The 24,424-nt window shown below is 45.0% G+C and overlaps 1 protein-coding gene across 2 annotated transcripts; it reads right to left on the reverse strand.

Moving 5' to 3' along the window:
- Positions 1-329: 329 nt before the first annotated feature.
- rfx1a (regulatory factor X, 1a (influences HLA class II expression)) lies at positions 330-23,413 on the reverse strand. 2 transcript variants are annotated; one of them, XM_036941671.1, is made up of 19 exons: positions 23,247-23,413; positions 19,583-19,845; positions 19,253-19,381; positions 18,162-18,274; positions 17,316-17,420; positions 15,698-15,795; positions 14,976-15,405; positions 13,506-13,681; positions 13,108-13,227; positions 11,773-11,903; positions 11,241-11,359; positions 9,926-10,035; positions 9,650-9,801; positions 6,390-6,487; positions 6,124-6,273; positions 5,539-5,747; positions 5,131-5,284; positions 4,946-4,991; positions 330-4,715 (listed from the first exon to the last, which is right to left on the reverse strand). In XM_036941671.1, the coding sequence occupies exons 2-19, from the start codon at positions 19,821-19,823 to the stop codon at positions 4,561-4,563; spliced, it is 2,736 nt and encodes a 911-aa protein (XP_036797566.1). In that variant the 5' UTR covers positions 19,824-19,845; positions 23,247-23,413; the 3' UTR covers positions 330-4,560. The 2 variants fall into 2 exon arrangements, with proteins under 2 accessions (XP_036797566.1, XP_036797565.1); XM_036941670.1 differs by having other exon boundaries at positions 13,506-13,687.
- Positions 23,414-24,424: the final 1,011 nt, after the last annotated feature.

Raw genomic sequence — 24,424 nt, forward strand, 5'->3', positions numbered from 1 at the left:
GAAGCTGAACCTGAGCTCTTTTGTAAGTAAGCATGTGAAAAATACAATTTTATTTGATTCTGAGCAGTGCTTACCACAAAGACTATGTGACAGACCAGGGGTGTATTTACTAGGAACCAAACGGAATTAAACTGGACAAAATGGGTGGGGACCTACATAAATTTGTCCAATATAAACATTTATTTTCTGAAACAGTTTGCACTAATGAATGCACCACAGCCACTGTGATGGAAACTACAGTCTTTGTACATCACAGTGTAGAGTCCCCACATCCTGCTCCAACGGAAACTAGTCTGTACATTTCAGAGGAGAAAACAAGGGCAAGGGTGTGACAACTTAAAAAATTCTTAATTTATTTTATATCTTTAAAATTAAAAACATTTGAAGTGCATTCCACAACCTCCCAAAGGCACAGTCATACGTGTATTTGACCAAATTCATAAAACACTGCCACACAATACCGTTTTTAGAAGTAAGAAACTGAACTCTATAAAAATGACAAAAAATGTTGTCTGGAAAAGAATGGCCATCGTATCGGGAGATCCGCAGGACATGGGAGGATATATCATCAGCTGTGGTAGTAGCAGACGCCCCAGAGTGTTAAACATGCTGGTTTAGAGGTCCTCGCTGCGTGCTCAAGATATGCATTGCTGCCTTTGAAAACATTCTTGGGACACTTAAATGCAATGAAATGTTCATACAATACATGTTCAACAACCGAACTGATCGTGGTGGACAATGTTCTATGAAAATGGCTTCAACAACAAAACAACAGCAGAAAAACTTTAGCAGGAAGGAAACGAGTGAGACAGAATGAGAGATGTAGAGGAAGATAGGGTGTCTGATTCCCCTGTCTCGTTTCACATCGAGCCTGACCCCAGATCTGCTTGTGCTGTCATTCCAACTTCTATAAGACAGCACAAACAGATCTGGGACCATGCTAAACCCATACAACAATGGCACCGACTGTAAGGGTTTTCCTCAGAATACCTTACACCTGTGTGCTGTGATTCCATCAGACACAGATATACAGTACTGTACATGAAAGAGATCTATAGGGATCTCCAAGTGGAGACTGTCTGTGATAAATAGGCAGAACTGTTATATTCTAGCCTGGTACCTGATCAGTTTGTGCTGTCTCGCCAACTTATATGGTCATTGTCAAACCAAGAGTTGGCAAGATAGTACAAACATATTTGGGATCAGGCTACTGACATCTCACCATATAAAAGGACAGTCATTGACTGTGACTGTGCAAACGAAGCAGGACCCTTGGCGCGTGTATGTATGGAGAGCTCATTTGAGGAGAACTGAAATCAAACATACATACTCACACTCAATAACGACTCTCAGTAAATACACATACACACAAAATATACTTAGTGTGTGACAGATTGACACCACATCACCAGACAAGAAAGGTTCACTTTGTGACAATGAAAAGGAAATAGAGTGACACACATATATATAATTATATTATCGCATTTTAACTCAGTCCAGCACAGTCCTTCTTGGAATATGTAAACAAAGTAATTATTTGAAATCAGAAATGTCTGGTGCAGAAATGAAAAAGATAAACAAACATAAAAAATAAGGCTGGCGCAATGACGTGTGGACGACAAGAGGCCACAAAGGTCTCAACAGAAACCAATAAAACAGATGGCAATGAAGCACTTGAAAACACAAACAGGAATATATATTGAACAGATCTCTCTGTACAGAACTGCACATTCAGCAGCAGAGGCAGATGGATGCTGCAGTGGAGAGAAATGGTGGGACTACTGTTCCACATCTGTGGGGTTGACATGGAAACACCTTTAAACCAGGGTTTTATATTTTGTGTGCGTGTGTGAGTGGTTGTAACAGGAACCCCCAAAACCATGACACTCTTTTTCAGGAAAGGAACAAATCAAATTAAAAAGAACCAATAAAAACATTCACCCAAAATGATTTTGAATGCCTTTGAAAATATCCACCAAATATACAGTCAACACTTCTTCTGAAGCACAGACTCAACAATCGTACAACCAGACACACGTTACAAGACACACACAATCAGATAAATCCACGCATGTTCAATCGCACCCTAAAAATACAGCACAGCAGTAGGACCCCAGCACACACACACACACACGCACACACCACGAGCATCAAAAAACACACACACCCCACGGGCATCAAAAACACACACAACAACTCTCTTTACAGTCTATCTGCTGTCACCCACATGCCCCATCTCCTTCTGACTGGCTCTTGGGCTTTGATTGACATGAGAGTGAGAGCTAAATGAACAATTTAGAACTGCAGAATCGTAAGCAGCCATTTCCTCTTCCTCCCTCCGTTCCTCCCTATACAGAAGGGTTGGGTAAGGGAGGACAAACTGTTAACCGTCACATCTTCAGGACCACCTTGGTACAGCAGACAGTTGTTGGAGGGTAGTTTAGGTTGGCATGTACATTGTGCTGCCCTGTTGTCAGCCAGTGACACCAATACAGAGAAACATGGCAGGTCCTTGTTCAATACACAGATCCATTCAAGTGACAACAAACACTCTTCACTCCATGGGTCGGGTGTGTGTGTGTGTGTGTAAGTTCACCCTGTGTCCTTTGTGCAGCAATGCCGGACCGGTGATTGTGTGCCCATCCATGCATGTGTGGTATCTGTGCTTACAGCAGACTTGTGCCATACAGACCTTATTGGGACTGTGTCTGTGTGTGTCTGTGTACTGTTGGGTCAGCATCTATGTGTAGAGAATGCAGAAATGTTTATTGAGTGTATGAACATGTGTGTGTGTGTGTACAATATCTACACTCAAATGTGTGTAGAAACTGTACATCAGAGGTTGACATGGGAACAGGTCTGTCAGGAATGGGAAGTTCTAGAGTCATGTTCAGGACAGCACAGGATCGACAATCCACAGGATGGTAATGTGTGGAGCATTTAATTAAAATAAACTGTGTAGGCCTAATATCGTTCACTTAATGAAAAAAATCTAAATCTAATGATAATTTCCTTCCTTCCAGCTCACTCTCACACCTCGCTTCAGTTGGAGCCAGTCACTACTCTACGCCCCGATCACATGATAGCGTCATTACGCAAAATGGTACGCAGCATCATCTGGATGTGTTCAACAACAGTTCAACCTTCACCTTCTGCTACCATTTCTGTCAGGCCGTCTTCACATACAGTCTGATGTAATCGTTGGATAAATCCAACGTTTCCACCACACAGAACGTCTTCACATACAGTCTGATGTATACGTTCTATAAATCCAACGTATCCCCCACACAGAACGTCTTCACATACAGTCTGATGCATACGTTCTATAAATCCAACGTTTCCACCACACAGAACGTCTTCACATACAGTCTGATGTATACGTTCTATAAATCCAACGTATCCCCCACACAGAACGTCTTCACATTCAGTCTGATGTAATCGTTCTATAAATCCAACGTTTCCACCACACAGAACGTCTTCACATACAGTCTGATGTATACGTTCTATAAATCCAACGTTTCCCCCACACAGAACGTCTTCACATACAGTCTGATGTATACGTTCTATAAATCCAACGTTTCCACCACACAGAACGTCTTCACATACAGTCTGATGCATACGTTCTATAAATCCAACGTTTCCACCACACAGAACGTCTTCACATACAGTCTGATGTATACGTTCTATAAATCCAACGTTTCCCCCACACAGAACGTCTTCACATACAGTCTGATGTATACGTTCTATAAATCCAACGTTTCCACCACACAGAACGTCTTCACATACAGTCTGATGTATACGTTCTATAAATCCAACGTATCCCCCACATAGAACGTCTTCACATACAGTCTGATGTATACGTTCTATAAATCCAACGTATCCCCCACACAGAACGTCTTCACATACAGTCTGATGTATACGTTCTATAAATCCAACGTTTCCACCACACAGAACGTCTTCACATACAGTCTGATGCATACGTTTGATAAATCCAACGTTTCCACCACACAGAACGTCTTCACATACAGTCTGATGTATACGTTCTATAAATCCAACGTTTCCACCACACAGAACGTCTTCACATACAGTCTGATGCATACGTTTGATAAATCCAACGTTTCCACCACACAGAACGCACTGCAACTGCCTCTGCAACGAAATGCTGCAAGGCAAACACAGTGTTCCAGTGGAAATGAATGTACATCTGGTGTACCAAAATGCAATGACGCTATTGGTGTGATCGAGGCGTAACGGAATAAATGATTTCTGTGTGTAAAAATCTGCATGGGACGGGAGTGATATTTATCAGAATGGGACAGGAAAGTTCCGGGGTTATAGAAACGCTGCAGGATCCGGGCATTACAGGAAACATTTTTTTACAGGACAAGACAGAACAGGAATGAATGTCAACCTCTAGTGTACATATTAGTGTATACAAGGGTATCTTGGTGTATGTGTGTATACAAATGTTTATCAATCAATGCAGTTATGTGTGAGTATTTGTGTAAGTCAGTCTGTGAATGGAAGTGTGTTTGTGCATGTGTGTATCAGTGTGTGTGTTCAGTCCTGCCCCGTGGTGAAGAGTACTCTCTGGTCGGTTCTGGCCAGCTTGGTAGGCGGCTCCAGAGACTCCTCCCCCAGGCCCGCCCCGTCAGAGGGCAGAGACAGCTCCTGACACTCATCATCGCTCTCCTCTTCCTCCTCCTCTTCCTCTTCTGGAAGACAGACACAAGTGGGATGAAGGTTAATATCAGAAACCATGGTTATAGGAATAGATTGCCCAATCCCAAATGAGTCCCTAACCCCTAACCCCTACCCCCTATGCTCTCAGATCTCCACAAATGCGTAAGGGGTAGGGATTGATCTGGGATTGGGCAATCCTCAATAAGTAGCTTTATGTCTGGCTGCCATGTGCTTTGTATCAAACAACATGGATGGTAGTTACCTTTGTCTGGATCCAGTGGGTTCAAACTCCTGCCAAGACTGGCGAACTGAGAGACATAGGAAATGAGTCAGTAACAATTGAATGGTAACAACTAAACAATGGTAACTAATATCAACAGCACATTAGCTTTTTTTGGCTAAGGCCACTGTGAGTGTGTGTGTAAATGTGTGTATGTGTGTGTGTACCTCTCCCATGACAGCGATGGGTGTCTCTCCTTTAGCCTGGGCCACTCTGTGTTCTATCAGGTAGTACATGTACTCATCATACAGCAGTCTGATCAGGTGGAAGGATCCGAAGCTGGCAGCACTACGCAGAGTCAGGTCTCTAATCACCATGGAACTGGATGGAGAGGAGGAGGAGGAAGAGTTTGGTTTGGCATGGATAAACAAATCTGGATTTCCTGACTAACCAGGAAAAAAATGTCTCTGAGCAGTAGTGTTGTAAAATGTTAAGACCTTCCCCAAATTTCCCAGTTGGAGGATTCCCTCCCTGCCTATTCCTATTTGATTCTAGTTGAAAATGTGTGAAATTACCGGAAATGTTCAACCGTATTTAGCAGTCGTGGGAATAGATGGGACTAATCCCATTCTCACCTGTAGAAGGACCACTTGAGCAGGAAGAGCTTGGCTGCTTTGGGGAAGGCGGCGCTGGCTTGGTAGGGCTTTAGGACCTGGGAGACCACCCCGTCCAGCCAGGCAGCCCACTGCTCCAGAGAGTTCTGCTGCTGCAGGGTCAGCTTGAAGTCCTGCTCCAACTGCTGCACCACACGGTCCTCACAGCGACACACCCACGACGCCTGCTCCTGTATGGAGAGAGAGAGGAGGGGAAGAGGAAAAGAGACAGAGGAGGGGGTGAGAGAGAGAAAGAAAGAGGGGAGGAAGGGGAGAGAAAGAGAGAGAGTCGTCAGTATCATGCCTCTTATATTTTTGTCACTTCACAATTACAAAATATAGTAGTTGAATGACAAGGTAACATAGGCCACCTGTGTTATGTCAGTACGACAACAACAACAGCAACACACAGAGCTTTAGGACATTATACTACATCTACCAAACAAACACTACAGGGATCACCATCAGTGCTGGTCTGCATCATATGAATATAATGACACGTCTATGGTCTGGACAGTGTCTGACTGTTACTATACACTGTAACCACAGGTCTTAGGTCAGACGGACCTGAACATTGGCGAAGTCCACGCGGTTGAGGTCGCTGAGCATCTGGTTTATCTGAGCTGTGTTCTGTAGCACGGCCCTGGCTGCCTGGGCCAAGTGGTTCAGAGAGGTGTACCTGCGCAGCGTCTGGGCAAACGAACTGGCTGACGTTACCTGGAGGATGAGAGGAGGAAGTGAGAAAAGAGAGCGTGACAAGACCTCACCAAGAACACACACACACCGCAGAAACCAACACATGCTGCCCAACACACATGAAAGCAGACACACACCTTAATGCGGACCATCTCTTCTGGGATGTTCATCATAGCGTTGGTCAACCAACTCTCCAGACTCTTGGCAAAGTTGCGGATGGCTTGAGTTAAGGCACCTGTGGACAGGAGAGGGAGAGGGGTTGACACAGGGCTGAACTAAATGTGCTCTCCTATGTGGTGGTGAACAGAATGTCCTTGAACTCAAACAACCTGTGTTTTATTGTGTTATGTAGAATCTCCACCAGGCCTATGTCATGTTATGTAGATAATTAGTGTAATATAGTGCTATTGTCACGACTTCCGCCGAAGTCGGTCCCTCTCCTTGTTCGAGCGGCGGTCGACGTCACCGGCCTTCTAGCCATCGCCGATCCACATTTTATTTTCCATTTGTTTTGTCTTTGTCTTACACACCTGGTTTTAATTCCCCAATTACTTGTTCATTATTTAACCCTCTGTTCCCCCATGTTTGTTTGTGAGTAATTGTTTGTTTTGTAATACGGTCCGTTAATGTGGCCTCGAATATTTTGTGTTGTATTTGTGGAATCTAGAGTAAATTTGTTTATTACTCATATCTGCTGTCCTGCACCGGACTCCTCTACACCAGCTACACACAGGCTGTATTACAGCTCTGTCATGTCACATAGTATAATGTAGTGCAGTATAACGCTATGTCTTGTGTACTGAAATAAAATAAAATAAAATCAAAGTTTACTTGTCACGTGCGCCGAATACAGCAGGTGTAGTAGACCTTACAGTGAAATGCCTACTTACAGGCTCTAACCAATAGTGCAAAAAAGGTATTATGAGAACAATAGGTAAGTAAAGAAATAAAATAACAGTAAAAAAAAAGACAGGCTATAAAAGTAGTGAGGCTATAAAAGTAGTGAGGCTATAAAAGTAGCGAGGCTATAAAAGTAGTGAGGCTATAAAAGTAGTGAGGCTATAAAAGTAGTGAGGCTATAAAAGTAGTGAGGCTATAAAAGTAGTGAGGCTATAAAAGTAGTGAGGCTATAAAAGTAGCGAGGCTATAAAAGTAGCGAGGCTATAAAAGTAGCGAGGCTATAAAAGTAGCGAGGCTATAAAAGTAGCGAGGCTATAACAGTAGCGAGGCTATAACAGTAGCGAGGCTATAACAGTAGCGAGGCTATAAAAGTAGCGAGGCTATAAAAGTAGCGAGGCTATAACAGTAGCGAGGCTATAGAAGTAGTGAGGCTATAACAGTAGCGAGGCTATAACAGTAGCGAGGCTATAAAAGTAGCGAGGCTATAAAAGTAGCGAGGCTATAAAAGTAGCGAGGCTATAACAGTAGCGAGGCTATAACAGTAGCGAGGCTATAACAGTAGCGAGGCTATAAAAGTAGCGAGGCTATAACAGTAGCGAGGCTATAACAGTAGCGAGGCTATAACAGTAGCGAGGCTATAAAAGTAGCGAGGCTATAAAAGTAGCGAGGCTATAACAGTAGTGAGGCTATAAAAGTAGCGAGGCTATAAAAGTAGCGAGGCTATAACAGTAGTGAGGCTATAAAAGTAGCGAGGCTATAACAGTAGCGAGGCTATAAAAGTAGCGAGGCTATAAAAGTAGCGAGGCTATAAAAGTAGCGAGGCTATAAAAGTAGCGAGGCTATAAAAGTAGCGAGGCTATAGAAGTAGTGAGGCTACATACAGACAGCGGTTAGTCAGGCTGATTGAGGTAGTATGTACATGTAGATATGGTTGAAGTGACTATGCATATATGATGAACAGAGAGTAGCAGTAGCGTAAAAGGTCGCTGAGTATAGTGTAATGTTGTGCTATGTAGTATTATAAGGTGCCTTCAGAAAGTATTCACAACATGTAGTGTAAAAAGTGGGATTAAAATAGATTTAATTGTCATTTTCCATCAACGATCTTCACAAAATACTATGTAATGTCAAAGTGGAAGAAAAATTCCAACATTTGTAAAAATAAATAAATAAAAACACTAATATATCTTGATTAGATAAGTATTCAACCCCCTGAGTCAATACATGTTAGAATCCCCTTTGTCAGTGATTACAACTGTCAGTCTTTCTAGGTAAGTCTCTAAGAGCTGTCCACACATTGATTGTGCAACATTTGCCAATTATTCATTTCCAAATTCATCAAGTTCTGCCAAATTGGTTGTTGATCATTGCTAGACAACCATTTTCAGGTCTTGCCACAGATTGTCAAGCAGATTTACAGTAAGTCAAAACTGTAACTCGGCCACTCAGGAACATTCACTGTCTTCTTGGTAAGCAACTCCAGTGTAGATTTGGCCTTGTGTTTTAGGTTATTGTCCTGCTGAAAGGTGAATTCAACTCTCAGTGTCTGTTGGAAAGCAGACTGAACCAGGTTTCCCTCTAGGATTCTGACTGTGTTTAGCACCATTCTGTTTCTTTTTTTATCCTGAAAAACTCCCCAGTACTTAATGATTACAAGCATACCCATAACATTATGCAGACACCACTATGCTTGGAAATATGGCGAGTGGTAATCAGTAATGTGTTGTATTGGATTTGCCCCAAACATAACACTTTCTATTCAGGACAAAAAGTGAATTGCTTTGCCACATTTGTTTGCAGTATTACTTTAGTGCATGTTTTGTAATATTTTTATTCTGTACAGGCTTATTTCTTTTCACTCTGTCATTTAGGTTAGTATTGTGGAATAACTACAATGTTGTTGATCCATCCTCAGTTTTCTCCTATCACAGCCATTAAACTCTGTAACTGTTTTAAAGTCACCATTGGCCTCATGGTGAAATCCCTGAGCGGCTTCTTGATACACCATCCAAAGTGTAATTAATACCTTCAGCTCAAAGGGATATTCATCCTTCTTTGTGAGGCACTGGAAAACCTCCCAGGTCTTTATGGTTGAATCTGTGCTTGAAATTCACTGCTCGACTGAGGCACCTTACATATAATTGTATGTGTGGGGTACAGAGAGGAGGTAGTCATTCAAACATCGTGTTTCACACAGAGTCCATGCAACTTATGTGACTTGTTAAGTACATTTTTACTCCTGAACTTATTTAGGCTTGCAATAACAAAGGGGTTGAATACTTATTGACCCAAGACATTCCAGATTTTCATTTATAAAAATGTCTAAATACATAAGTTCACGTTGACATTATGGGCTATTGTGTCTAGGCCAGTGACAATCTCAATGTAATCCATTTTAAAATTCGGTCAAGAGGTTTGAAAACTTTCTGAAGGCTCTCTATACTGCTCTGTAGTTGTATCAGTATTATGTGGTGTTGTGTAGTACGTTCTAACTCACTGGGGATGGGCCGCAGCACATCGGGGATGAGGATCTCCACCAGGCCCTGGTACAGGGTGTTGTCACAGTCGCGGCTCCAGCGGAGCACAGGGTCGTACTTACACAGGATCACTAGACAGTCCTTAGGCAGGCGCTTCTCAGACTCATCATGTCTGTTACAACAATACAGATACGTTAGAAAATGACACAGGATTCTTGAAAAAAATGACATGATATTCCAAAAAAAAGAAAGACAGTTGCTTTAGTAGCATATTGAAGTCCCAGGACAAGACGTACACAGCCAGTGTGCCAGTGTCTCCACTCTGGCTCTCTTCAAACCTCCAGAAGGTCTTCCACAGGGTCTCCACCAGGGTGAACTGCAGGTTGATCGTCACGTCCAGAATAGCCTGGAAACAAAGAGGGAACACCAGCACCATCAGTATCAACTAGCTTAGCTCCTCACTTTATGCAAAGGATGCACAGGACAGCTGGACCGACAGAAACAACAGTGAGATGTACAGATGACATGTACATAACAGGACTATACAAGAACTGATGAATGAACAATGACACATACACCGGGGTAGGTCTCTGTACAGACAGACAGGGGTAGGTCTCTGTCCAGACAGAAAGGGGTAGGTCTCTGTACAGACAGACAGGGGTAGGTCTCTGTACAGACAGACAGGGGTAGGTCTCTGTACAGACAGACAGGGGTAGGTCTCTGTACAGACAGACAGGGGGGGGCCTCTGTACAGACAGACAGGGGGAGGCCTCTGTGCAGACAGACAGGGGTAGGTCTCTGTAAAGACAGAAAGGGGTAGGTGTCTGTACAGACAAAAAGGGGGAGGTCTCTGTACAGACAGAAAGGGGAAGGTGTCTGTACAGACAGAAAGGGGTAGGTCTCTGTACAGACAGACAGGGGTAGGTCTCTGTACAGACAGACAGGGGTAGGTGTCTGTACAGACAAAAAGGGGGAGGTCTCTGTACAGACAGACAGGGGGAGGCCTCTGTACAGACAGAAAGGGGTAGGTCTCTGTACAGACAGACAGGGGTAGGTCTCTGTACAGACAGACAGGGGTAGGTGTCTGTACAGACAGAAAGGGGGAGGTCTCTGTACAGACAGAAAGGGGTAGGTCTCTGTACAGACAGACAGGGGGAGGTCTCTGTACAGACAGACAGGGGTAGACAGACAGACAGACAGGGGTAGGCCTCTGTACAGACAGGCAGGGGTAGGCCTCTGTACAGACAGACAGGGGTAGACAGACAGACAGACAGACAGACAGACAGGGGTAGGCCTCTGTACAGACAGGCAGGGGTAGGCCTCTGTACAGACAGAAAGGGGTAGGTGTCTGTACAGACAGACAGGGGTAGGTCTCTGTACAGACAGACAGGGGTAGGTCTCTGTACAGACAGAAAGGGGTAGACCTCTGTACAGACAGACAGGGGTAGGCCTCTGTACAGACAGACAGGGGTAGGCCTCTGTACAGACAGACAGAGGTAGGCCTCTGTACAGACAGACAGAGGTAGGCCTCTGTACAGACAGACAGGGGTAGACAGACAGACAGTAACATGCTGTACATATAAACAACCAGTGTGACATACAGACAGGCACCTCACAGTGTTCCCGATACAGCAGCTGGAAGCTCTTGATGTGCTCCAGTTCTATGCCCTCCGGTAGGGCCTTCCCCTGCAGGTCAAGGTCAGGGAACTCTGGGAGGGTCCGAGACGCGTCTGCATGGGGACGGAAGACAATATTAATTGTGTATTTACACAAGCCAGATACTGTAAATGTCTGACCTGTTTTATCACTGTCTGTAACCTACTGAAGTTCATTTGTTAGTGTTTAATAAATGTCTCGGTTCGATATTGTCCATTCCGTTAATCAGTCAGTCTATAACTCTGAGATTTGTGTCTTTGTATTTCTCTACTGTACTTGGTAAAATATGGTCAAATGTTATTACATAGTAGGTACATTTTAAACACTCTTCTGTTTCTTTGGTGGTCATATAAACACTAAGTGAAGTAGCTACTCATTGACTCCAGTCCTTATTGGTACCATATACTGTAAACACCAAGATGGTACAATAAGGTGTTACCCCAATTCCCCCTAGTGTTGACAGACCTGACACCCCCCACCCTCTCACCCAGGAACTGCTGGTACTGCTGCACTTGGGCGCTGATGTCAGAGAGCCCCGCCCCCTGCTGCTGCTGCTGTTGGCCCGAGCCTGCCGCCATGCCATTGGTCATCCCCTCCACCTTCTGCACCGGCTTCAACCTAGGGAGGAGGGGTTCATGATGAAAATAATGAAGATCCTTTATACAGCAGGGAGGCTTCAATGAGAGAGATACAACAAAATGGCACAATAAGTTCTAGGAATAAGGACAGAAATACAGAAATGAAATGAGAGAAAGGGAGACAGAGAGAGTGAGAGGGGAGGAAAGAGAGACAGAGAGTGAGAGAGGGGGGAAAGAGAGACAGAGAGAGAGAGAGGGGGGAAAGAGAGACAGAGAGAGAGAGGGGAGGAAAGAGAGAGAGAGTGAGATAGGGTAGGAAAGAGAGACAGAGAGTGAGAGGGTAGGAAAGAGAGACAGAGAGTGAGAGGGTAGGAAAGAGAGACAGAGAGAGAGAGGGGAGGAAAGAGAGAGAGAGAGTGAGATAGGGTAGGAAAGAGAGACAGAGAGTGAGAGGGTAGGAAAGAGAGACAGAGAGTGAGAGAGGGTAGGAAAGAGAGACAGAGAGTGAGAGAGGGGGGAAAGAGAGAGAGAGAGAGACAGAGAGTGAGAGAGACAGAGAGACAGAGAGAAAGAATGAGAGGGTAGGAAAGAGAGACAGAGAGAGAGAGGGGAGGAAAGAGAGAGAGAGTGAGATAGGGTAGGAAAGAGAGACAGAGAGTGAGAGAGGGTAGGAAAGAGAGACAGAGAGTGAGAGAGGGGGGAAAGAGAGACAGAGAGAGAGAGACAGAGAGTGAGAGAGAGAGAGAGAGAGAAAGAATGAGAGGGTATGAAAGAGAGAGAGTGAGAGAGGGGAGGAAAGAGAGAGAGAGTGAGATAGGGTAGGAAAGAGAGACAGAGAGTGAGAGAGACAGAGAGTGAGAGACAGAGAGAAAGAATGAGAGGGTAGGAAAGAGAGCAACTGTTAGAGTGCTAGAAGGAGACAGTGTTTGAGGCACTGTGAGAGTGAAAGAGGAGAAGAGAGAGAGACGCAGAGAGAGAGAGGCAGAGACGCAAAGAGAGAGAGAGACAGAGAGAGTGAGACAGAGAGACGCAGAGAGAGAGGCAGAGACGCAGAGAGAGAGACAGAGAGACGCAGAGAGAGACAGAGAGATGCAGAGAGAGACAGAGAGACGCAGAGAGAGAGAGACAGAGAGAGTGAGACAGAGAGACGCAGAGAGAGAGAGGCAGAGACGCAGAGAGAGAGAGACAGAGAGACACAGAGAGAGACAGAGAGACGCAGAGAGAGACAGAGGCTGATAGCCCACCTCTGTTTCTGAGAGAAGGGCTGCTGTCTCATGGCCAGGTGCTGCTGGTCCTCCATCAGTCTGATCAGAGAGGAGCAGGCCTTGATCCTCAGGCCGTAATAGTGGTACTTGGAGTTCCCCCTGGAACACATACACAATTCAGCCTCTGATTCAGCCTAACCTTTGGGGCGTGTGCGTGTCTGTATGATATAACCCGTCTCACCGGGTGCCCAGGCGGCGCGTGCGTGTCTGTATGATATAACCCGTCTCACCGGGTGCCCAGGCGGCGTGTGCGTGTCTGTATGATATAACCCGTCTCACCGGGTGCCCAGGCGGCGTGTGCGTGTCTGTATGATATAACCCGTCTCACCGGGTGCCCAGGCTGCGTGTGTGTGTCTGTATGATATAACCCGTCTCACCGGGTGCCCAGGCGGCGCGTGCGTAGCCCCATGAACACGGATCTGATCAGCTTCCCAAAGGAGGCAGCGTTGACGGGCTCCAGCTTCTGCTCCTGGCAGTGCAGCAGGTAGTGGCAGTAGAGGGTGGAGCGAGGCAGACTGACCCCTTCAGCTGTCTCATAGTTATCTAGCAGCCACTGCACCTGGCAGAGAGGGACACACAGAGAGAAGGGAAAAATGGATGGGTTAGTCAACAAACACACACGACTGATCGGTTTGGTTTCTGAGCGTTTTATATTATCAATCATTCATTATAATAGAGACATGAGGGGGGGCAGAAGTAAGCTTGGGAGGGGCTGTAGTGCAGGGACAACGATATAACAATATAACATGATGAAGCCATGTCCCTCCTACAGTCTAGTACTGAGACTAGAACAGCCATGTCCCTCCTACAGTCTAGTACTGAGACTAGTAGAACAGCCATGTCCCTCCTACAGTCTAGTACTGAGACTAGTAGAACAGCCATGTCCCTCCTAGTCTATTACTGAGACTAGTAGAACAGCCATGTCCCTCCTACAGTCTAGTACTGAGACTAGTAGAACAGCCATGTCCCTCCTACAGTCTAGTACTGAGACTAGTAGAACAGCCATGTCCCTCCTACAGTCTAGTACTAAGACTAGTAGAACAGCCATGTCCCTCCTACAGTCTAGTACTGAGACTAGTAGAACAGCCATGTCTCTCCTACAGTCTAGTACTGAGACTAGTAGAACAGCCATGTCCCTCCTACAGTCTAGTACTGAGACTAGAACAGCCATGTCCCTCCTACAGTCTAGTACTGAGACTAGGAGAACAGCCATGTCCCTCCTACAGTCTAGTACTGAGACCAGTAGAACAGCCATGTCCCTCCTACAGTCTAGTACTGAGACTAGTAGAACAGCCATGTCCCTCCTACAGTCTAGTACTGAGACTAGTAGAACAGCCATGTCCCTCCTACAGTCTAGTACTGAGACTAGTAGAACAGCCCTGTCCCTCCTACAGTCTAGTACTGAGACTAGAACAGCCATGTCCCTCCTACAGTCTAGTACTGAGACTAGTAGAACAGCCATGTCCCTCCTACAGTCTAGTACTGAGACTAGTAGAACAGCCATGTCCCTCCTACAGTCTAGTACTGAGACTAGAACAGCCATGTCCCTCCTACAGTCTAGTACTGAGACCAGTAGAACAGCCATGTCCCTCCTACAGTCTAGTACTGAGACTAGTAGAACAGCCATGTCCCTCCTACAGTCTAGTACTGAGACTAGTAGAACAGCCATGTCCCTCCTACAGTCTAGTACTGAGACTAGTAGAACACTGAAAGGTGTGTGTGAGAGAATAGTACTGAGACTAGTAGAACACTGAAAGGTGTGTGTGAGAGAATAGTACTGAGACTAGTAGAACACTGAAAGGTGTGTGTGAGAGAATAGTATTGAGATTGGCGTCTCTGTCTCATACCTTTTTGTCTGCCGACGGTACGCCACTACCCTCCTCGCCCTCTGTTGTACTGACGGTGGCAGGAGAGGAGCGGGCGTTGTGGGTGGAGTAGCCCCCCTGACTGTTGCCACTCAGCATGTACCCCCCCTGGATCACATAGCTGCCCCCGCTTCCATTAGCCCCCGCCCCTTCCCCAGTCCCATTGGCTGTTCCCCCTGTCGCCACCACCGTTGCCCCACCCCCAGAGGCGGCCGCCGGATTGGCCACAATCTGGCCTGTGCCAGCCACGTACATAGACACACCACCGGTGGAGCCCGTTGTCACGGAGACGGTCAGGGGTGTGCCGGTGGTGGGGACCTGTGAGCCAGAAGTGGGAGGGGCTTCGTAGTAAGGGGCGGTGGTGGTCTGAGTGTACAGAGGGGTGTCTGTGTAGGTGAAGCTGCCTGAACGACTGGAGTGAGGGAGGAGGTGGGAAGAGGGAGGAATGAAGGGAGCAGGGGAGGAGAGAAGGACAGTGATTTTCAAATTCAGCAGTATAACTGTTGTCTTGAAAGATGAACCACTGCATCACAAAAATAGCAGTCCCAGATCTGTCTGTGCTGTCTGGCTTACTCCACTGTCTAGTTTTAGAAGTTGAGGTGATCAAGCTAGCTAGTTAGCAACAGTTAACAAACTATATAAGCATAGTGGCATAGCATTATATCACCATAGACAGTGTTCAGAGAGAGTAGAGGAGAGCTTACATTGTGCTGGCGGTGTAGTTGTTGTCTCCCCCTTCAACATACTGCACCTGATTGGTGTACACATGCTGCACTGGCACCTGCTGGAGCTGCTGCTGCACCTGGGACACACACACACACACACACACACACGCAGGCAGGCATGAGTACACACACAGAGTCGGTCAAAACACTAATCTACTCCCCCTCCTCCAATTTCCTTTGAAGTGTGTCCAAATATTTCAACCGTAGTCAATCATGAGGCATACCACATCAATCACGGGCTCATTCACTTCAATGGGAAAATGACCTTGACTTGCAGGCTGCTCCCCTTACCCTTCACATTGCTCTTCCCTACCTACTGTGTTGTCTCTGCCTTAATCACACTCCACTCTGTTACCCACTGACAGCCTCTCTAGGACACCTAACTTCCATTTAAAGCTGCAATAAGTCATTTTGGGGCGACCCGATTCCATTCACATGTGTGTGTTATGGATCTGTCATTCTCACTGAAAACAAGTCTCAGAAGTGGTAGATCTGTTCTATGTATTTCTCTGCTTCCTGTTCATAATTTTCGTTTTTGTGTCTTTTACTAGGTTTTGTACACCAGCTTCAAACAGCTGAAAATACCATATTTCTGGTTATGTAAAAAACATTTCACAGCGGTTTAGATGGTACAATGATTCTCCACACTAATACCTGCTTGTTTTGTCACATAAACTGAAATCACGCAAGCTATTTTTTATTTAACTTTTATTTAACTAGGCAAGTCACTTTAGAAAAAAATCCTATTTACAATGACGGCCTACCCCGGACGACGCTGGGCCAGTTGTGCAGCGCCCTATGGGACCCTCAATCACAGCTGGATGTGATACAGCCTGGATTCGAACCAGGGACTGTAGTGATGCCTCTGAGATGCAGTGCCTTAGACCGCTGCGCCACTCGGGAGCCCGGAAATGGCGGAGCAATTTCTGCATAGTGCATCTTTAAGTTAAAACTGCACTTAGTAGTGGGAGACTAAGGCAGAAATTCCACCTAATTGACCTACTCTGAGGGCAGAGGCTGCGTCAAACAGGAGTGGCTGTCCTTGGGCTGTGGTGACCGTGGGGTAGCCTCCCATCTCCATCCCCTCCCAGCCCAGCGAGAGCACCGACAGGGACAAGGCGAAGGGAGGGAAGGTCAGGGGGAGGGAGAGGGGGAAGTAGGAGGGGTACTCCTGGAGGCTGTGTCCGTCTGTCTGCATGTCTGGGTGTCTGTCTGACGGCACCCATGCAAAGTACTGTGCGTCTGTCCTGCTCTGCTCTGCTGTTGTCCACTCCTCCTCTACCTCTCGGTCTCTCCCTACGTCTGTCTCATCCCTCTCTCTCTGTTTGCTATGCGAACTCTGGAACCAACCAACCAGGAGGGAAATGTTGTGATGTTTATCTGGCTCAGCAGGACCAAATGAATACATAATACAATGCAATACAGCGTGTGGTTGTTGAATTATATATACTATCTTTAGCTCAAAGGATGGTTATGTGTGTGTGTATATTTATGTGTTATGTGTGGTGTTCCGTTTATGTCTTGTACATGTGTGTTATGCATTTTTGAGAGAGAGTGTGCGTGTGTGTGTGTGTGTGTGTGTGTGTGTGTGTCTTACCTCCTGAGTGAGGTGGACAGGCTGCAGGTTGGTGACACTCAGCTGGGTGGTGATACCCTGTTCAGTCTTGGCTGTGATCTGGGACGTTGCCTGCACCACTGACCTCTAAGGACAGAAAACACAACACAGATAGATTCACACAGTGTGTAGCTAAGACAATAGCGTCTGGTAGCTAAGATAATAGCCCTGTTACATCAGCTCAAACTGGGTGTGACGAGAACTGAACATTTTTCCTCATGCTTCCCATGTCCTGACTTGTCCAACACATGTTTCACAGCGTACTACTATGGCTGACCCTGTAAAACAACACATTTCACTGCACCCATCCAGTGTGGGACAATAAAACATCTGAGATACTGTTTTGCCATCTGAGAGCAGTTAGACACCGTAGGCTTGAGAGACTAGTAAGTATTTTGAGCTATTTCCGGCCAAGTTCTCTCGGGGAACAGCAAATGCTAGTTTCGATAGTTTTTCCTCAATTCTTGGTTTGTTCAGAGGTTGTTATCGTAAAACCCATAACTGCTGAGACTATCACTTCTCATTTTCCACATAATAGTGCACCAATGCTGGAAACCAAATACCGAAGGGATGCATAAATACTTTATGTCAGCACTATTTTGGCTTCACCAAGTCTTATGATGAGTTGCAAATAATAAACCGTTTTTTTTCTGTGTGGTTTCAAGTTGCAATTGTTGCAATATCATGTGTCTACCAGGATCATGTTCATTAGGGCATGAAAGAGAAAAAAGTTCAGATAGTCACCTCTCTGTTTTAATCTGTTTTCTTCTGTTTGGTGCCTAATGAACATGACCCAGGTGTGAATGAGAGAGGGGAAGGGACCTCTACCTGCTGTGCTGCTTGCACCTGCTGCACCACCTGTGTGGGAACCCCAGTCTGCTGTACCACAGCTGGAGGAGGGCTCGAGTCAGACACAGAGTCACTTGAATGGAGAGAGCCCTCTGTGTAGAGAGAGTGAAATAGAAAGGGAGAGAAAGAGAGAGAAAGAGAGAAAGGGAGAGAGCGAGAGAGGGAGGATAGAGAGAGAGAGAGAAAGGGAGAGAGAGAGAAAGGGAAAGAGAGAGAGAGAGAGAGAGTGAGAGAGGGGGGATAGAGAGAGAGAGAAAGGGAGAGAGAGAGAAAGGGAAAGAGAGAGAGAGAGAAAGGGAGAGAGAGAGAGAAAGGGAAAGAGAGACAGAAAGGGAGAGAAATGGAGAGAGAAAAACAGAGAGAGAGAATAAGACCTGTTAATATGAAATTGTGACTTCTCTCAGAGCCACAACACCCACATATTACAGTACACAACCTCTTCATGATAAGCAAGAGCACAGGGACAGAGTTCACAGCAATCAGAGACATTCCCCTCATTGCAGGTTTTTAGATTCATTTGGTAGAAACTGTGAATCAGAACGGCTCTCTTAAGATCAAGAACAGAGCTTGAACAGGAAGCTATGAGACTTGTTACTTCCTCTCTCTCAGGCCCATCTAAGAACGTGACACCAACGTAATCTGATTCTAATTTATCTTTAGTTTTATAATGTATAATCTCTGTAAAGCATATCATACCTATTCTAAGCTAAAATAATGTTTGCACCATGTTTTGTGCTTTAATTGTATTTTTAATCCCAGCCCCCATTTCCGCAGAAGGCCTTTTGGTAGGCCATCATTGTACATAATAACTTGTTCTTCACTGACTTGCCTAGTTAAATAACGGGTCAATCAAATTAAATAAATACAAATTGTCAGGTTTCTGAATGAAATGCCGCAATAATGTAGCCTGGTCCCAGGTGTTTGTGCTTTCTTGCCAACTCTTATGGTCTGCGTGACAATCACCATAGGAGTTGTCAAACAGATCTGGGACCAGACTAGTGTCGGTCATGACTTCAGATAAATTAAGTCTACAGTCAGTAGCATGTGATGTGATGCTGAGCACGGCTCACCTGTGACGGTGACTACGATGTACTGGGGGGCGTTCTGGGCGTTGTTGGCCTGTGATGAGGAACCCTGGATCTCAGCCGTCACATACTGGGTCTGGGGGGGAGGAGCCGGTGTGGGCGCCACCTGGACAACTGATACAGACACTAGGGTTAATTTATTGCATGATACACATTGTCATAAGCATCTGAATGGATGCTTACCTATAAGACATGACTCAAAATGCCATAAAAGTACATAAATGTATCAATGAAACAATATAAATATTTATTTATACATCGCAATTAATAAATGTATTACAATCAAATGAAAAATTATACTGGCAGAAACAATACCTGCTGTCTTCTGTGCCGCTGTGGGAGTGGCTTGTGCAGGGGGTGTGGTGTGTCCTGCTGCGGCTGCAGGAGCCCCCACTGTGGTCTGAAGCTGAGCCAGGAACTGCTGCGTAGGAGCTACCACGGTGTGTGGGGCAGCGGATGCTGAGGACTGTCCCGCCACCGTCACACTCCCACTCGCTGCCCCTTGGGGCTGGGTCGTCACGGGCTGCAACTCCCCAACGTAGCCTGTCGTGGCCATCACGAGAACTGGGACTCAGACACTGAATATGTGAAAAATAAAATAAAATCTTGTTAGCTGAGAGATCTAGCTGAAGCCTGGGTGCCAGTCTTTTTCTGCTCTCTTGCCAATTCCTGACAGAATTCTTGTGTTTGGCTTGACAATGACAGCAATGTTGTTGGCAAGAGCACAAACAGATTGGGGACCAGGCTAATCTACAATGAATAAAAAATATAAAAGCAACATAAAACCCTTTCAAAGATTTTACTGAGTTACAATTCATATAAGGAAATCAGTCAATTGAAATAAATTCACCAGGCCCTATGGATTTCACATGGCTGGGAATACAGATATGCATTCGTTGGTCACAGATACCTATTTTTTAAAAGGTAGGGGCGTGGATCAGAAAACCAGTCAGTATCTGGTGTGACCACCATTTGCTTCATGCATTGAGACGCCTCCTTCGTATAGAGTTGATCAGGCTGTTGATTGTGGCCAGTGGAATGTTGTCCTACTCCTCTTCAATGGCTGTGTGAAGTTGCTGGGTATTGGCGGGAACTGGAACACACTGTAGTACACATCAACCCAGAGCATCCCAAACATGCTCAATGGGTGACATGCCTGGAGAGTATGCAGGTCATGGAAGCACTGGGACATTTTCAGCTTCCAGGAATTGTGTACAGATCCTTGTGACATGGAGCTGTGCATTATCATGCTGAAACATGATGGCAGCGGATGAATGGCACGACAATGGGCCTCAGGATCTCTTCACATTATATCTGTGCATTCAAATTGGCATTGATAAAATGCAATTGTGTTCGTTGTCCGTAGCTTATGCCTGTCCATAGCATAACCCCACCCCCACTATGGGACACTCTGTTCATAACTTTGACATCAGCAAACCGCTCGCTCACACAATGCCATACACGCAGTCTGCCATCTGCCCAGTACAGTTGAAACCGGGATTCATCCATGAAGAGAACACTTCTCCAGCGTGCCAGTAGCCATCGAAGGTGAGAATTTTCCCATGTCGGTTACGAAGTCGAACTGCAGTCAGGTCAAGACCCTGGTGAGGATGACGAGCAAGCAGATGAGCTTCCCCGAGACTGTTTCTGACAGTTTGTGCAGAAACTCTTCAGTTGTGCAAACCCACAGTTTCATAAGCTTATGGTAGAAAAATGAACATTAAATTCTCTGGCAACAGCTCTGGTGGACATTCCTGCAGTCAGCATGCCAATTGCACGCTCCCTCAAAACATGAGACATCTGTGGCATTGTGTTGTGTGATACAACTGCCCATTTTAGGGTGGCCTTTCATTGTCCCCAGCACAAGGTGAGAGAAATAAGCTTTTTGTGTGTATGGAAAATTTCTGGGATCTTTTATTTCAACTCAAGAAATATGGGACCAACACTTTACATGTTGTGTATATATTTTTGTTCAGTGTAGCTATAGATAGTAATTGTTAAATTGTTGCTTTATCTTTGATGGGGCCCTATCATCATCATCATCCAGACTGTTCCTTAACGTGATAATGATTGAGTCAGTGAGGCCAGATGGAACCCAGCAGGAGAGGTTTCTTTTCAGCACCTGGCTTTTTACCGCTGTCTCAGAATCAGAATCAACTTTATTCGCCATGTGCATTTGCACATACTCTGAATTGTACTTGTTGATATGGTGCTGCTCGTGATTGAAAACATTTAGAGACCGAATACAGACAGAGAAGTTTAAACACAGTTTACAAACATTTTAAACAATTATACCACCGTAATTAATGTATTGTAGCACTGCCTCTAATTAATTCCATAATTGAAATTGCTATACACATGGGGAACTTCTGCTTCTTTACACATATTCTGTCTGGGCCTAATGAGTCAATTCACTTATGACTGAGATTTCCCCTCCAAAGACTGTTAGTGGTACAGCTAGAGAAGAGGTGTGGGGAAGGAGAAGGCTTGAAGGGAAAGAAAGGCATGCATTTGGTGTCCCGTTACCTGTAATGTGATCAGTCATCTCTAATGTGACTGCTGCTGCTACAGGCCAGAAGGCTTTTTACATTGACATTTTTGTGATTTAGCAGACACTCATATCCAGAGCGCCTTACAGTAGTGAGTGCATTCATTTTAATGCTTTTTTTGTACTGGTCCCTCGTGGGAATCGAACACACCAACTGATCTTCACGGGACTGCAACATGAGTAAAGTGGGGAAGCCAGTCTCCATTCTGCTTGTCTATTGACACTGCGTAAAGCATTGGTGTTGTTTTTACTTTTAGTTCACTTGTAATTTACATGGTTATTAAAGGGGTAATAACATGGTGTCTGGACGAACTACAGAATTTAGGCCACTCTTTTAGAATAGAATATCCAGCCTCTAGCTTTGACATGTCTATTTCTCCAAACCCTTCTCTCCCTCGCACTCTCTCATATACAGAAGAGACACTGCTCTGTGGAATTTATAACAGTATAGCAGGTTTACAGATGTGAAGCAAAATGTTTTCAAGAATACTACCATTTCACCCCTTTTTAGCCTATTCAATAGTATGGGTTTTATTGAGTAGCCAATACTCAGCAAATAACTATATATGACCTTTGCGGTTGCCAAAATGAGACGAAGATATACATTACTGGACAAAATTCAGTTTAGCTATCCAAGTGAATGAGTTACTAACGCAAATGCCCCCCCATGTTTCAAGGTCCTTGTCACTGTAACTGACATCTGCATAATATAGTCAGTCGCGCCCCTCACTGACACGCCCCTCTTCACATTGCTTGCTTGACTTCACTTCCCAGTGCCACCTTTCTTGCCCTCGTACTGGCTTGAGAACTAAAACCTCTGGCCGGCTATTTCTTCTTATTTACCAAATTACAATGCATCTTTAGTTAGCTTTTTAATTTGTTTTATCCAGGCTACTACTATCAGCTCGCAGTGAGATTGGCTAGCAGCAACTAGCTAGCTAACGTTGGTTAACGAGTCAACCTCTGTCTCAGCCAGGCAGAAGGACATTTTGCGTTAAAGCTGATAAGATGGGTAAAGTTTGAACATTATTTGACAGATGCCACTGTGGTTTTCCACGTAGCCTGGCTAGCTAACATTAGCTTCGAGCTGGTCAGCAAGCTGCATGTCAACAGCAGAGCTAGCTAACGGTCGTTAGCTTGTCTCGCGTATCTACAACACCCGCCATTTTGTACCCATATCGTGCATTTGACATCGCCATAACAACGGCCTGGGTATTAAAGCGTCATGTCAGGCATAATGTACTCAGACACCGCGTTTCAAGAGACACTATTGATGAGCCAACAAGCAAGTTAGCTAGCTAGAGACGTTGGCAACCAGTTTGCTATAAATGGCTACTGAAACAGGCAAAGAAAAACAGCAGCATCCAACATAATGTTTCATTTGAAATGTTAGAAGCACACGTAAACTATCTAATATGTTTAGAGTTTCACCTCTGATTCCAAGTGAATTTCCCACCGGTATTTTTGTTTTTATTTTTTTCAAGGATTCAGGCTGTTGTTGTTGATTCTCGTTGCTGGGTTCTTGTCGCCAGGGCTACCGTGGCTATGGCGCTTCGTCCTCACCGGGGCAACTGTTGCTACCCACCCGCTTTCTTCCCTCCCCCTCATTCGCGCTGATTGGCAGACAACTCCCAATATGTTTTAAAGTGGTAGTACCACATCATTTGTCGATACAAAGCACTTCTTCACATCTGTGAGAAACCCATGTCCAGTTTGAACATGAAATTAAACAACGGAGGCGGATCCCAAATCCGGGATAGAAATTTGATTATTCTAATGTCAACCCACTAGTGATTTGGTAGTAACACTGTATCTCAGTTTGATCGCCGTTTTATTTGATCATATATGTTGAAATAAAATGAAACATTAAGTTAGACAATGCGACCTCAATGTCACCTGGTCTGCAAGCATGCAACCTTATTATTGTGTAGGCCTAGACCTAGTGTAGCAAGCTCTTTTAGAGCAATAAGGTTAAGTGAAAGTGACATAATTATTATATTGCAGATGAGTGATCAGTGAATTTAGTTGTCTAAAACAACAACGCTGTATATGAACACTGAATGAAAATGAGTAGTTTAACATGGATTCTGTTCTCTCTCTCCTGCTCTCTCTCACACATTTAATGTAAAGGGATTTATTGGCGTGGGAAACAGTGAAATACATGGGTCTATGTTTTTGGTTGGATAGGTTTCTTAATTTCTTTCTTAGGTTTTTGCATTCTTCATCAAACCATTTGTCATTGTTGTTCATTTCCTTAGGTTGTCTGCTTGACATTTTTAGATTTGATAAGGCTGCTGAAAGGTCGAATATACTTTAGGCTTTGTAATAACAAGTTTAACTATTTCAGTGAAACGTTTTCTAAAAGGGATTGAATTTGTTGTTGCCCAATTTTTTGGGGTTGGTTTCTACACTACTTTCCTTCCATCGATAGCATGTCTTAGTATTATGCAGTCCCTTTGGCTTTGATGCCTCATGATTGAATATTGAGCTTTTCAAATAGACTGGGATTTTGCTGTGATCTGATACAGGTGTAGGTGTGTCAGTGGGCTGACTGTGAATGCTCTGCGAGACTCGGTTGGGATCAGTGATAAAGCAATCTACAGTACCAC

Source organism: Oncorhynchus mykiss, chromosome 13 (assembly GCF_013265735.2).
Source record: "Oncorhynchus mykiss isolate Arlee chromosome 13, USDA_OmykA_1.1, whole genome shotgun sequence".
In the NCBI taxonomy this organism is placed as follows: domain Eukaryota; kingdom Metazoa; phylum Chordata; class Actinopteri; order Salmoniformes; family Salmonidae; genus Oncorhynchus; species Oncorhynchus mykiss.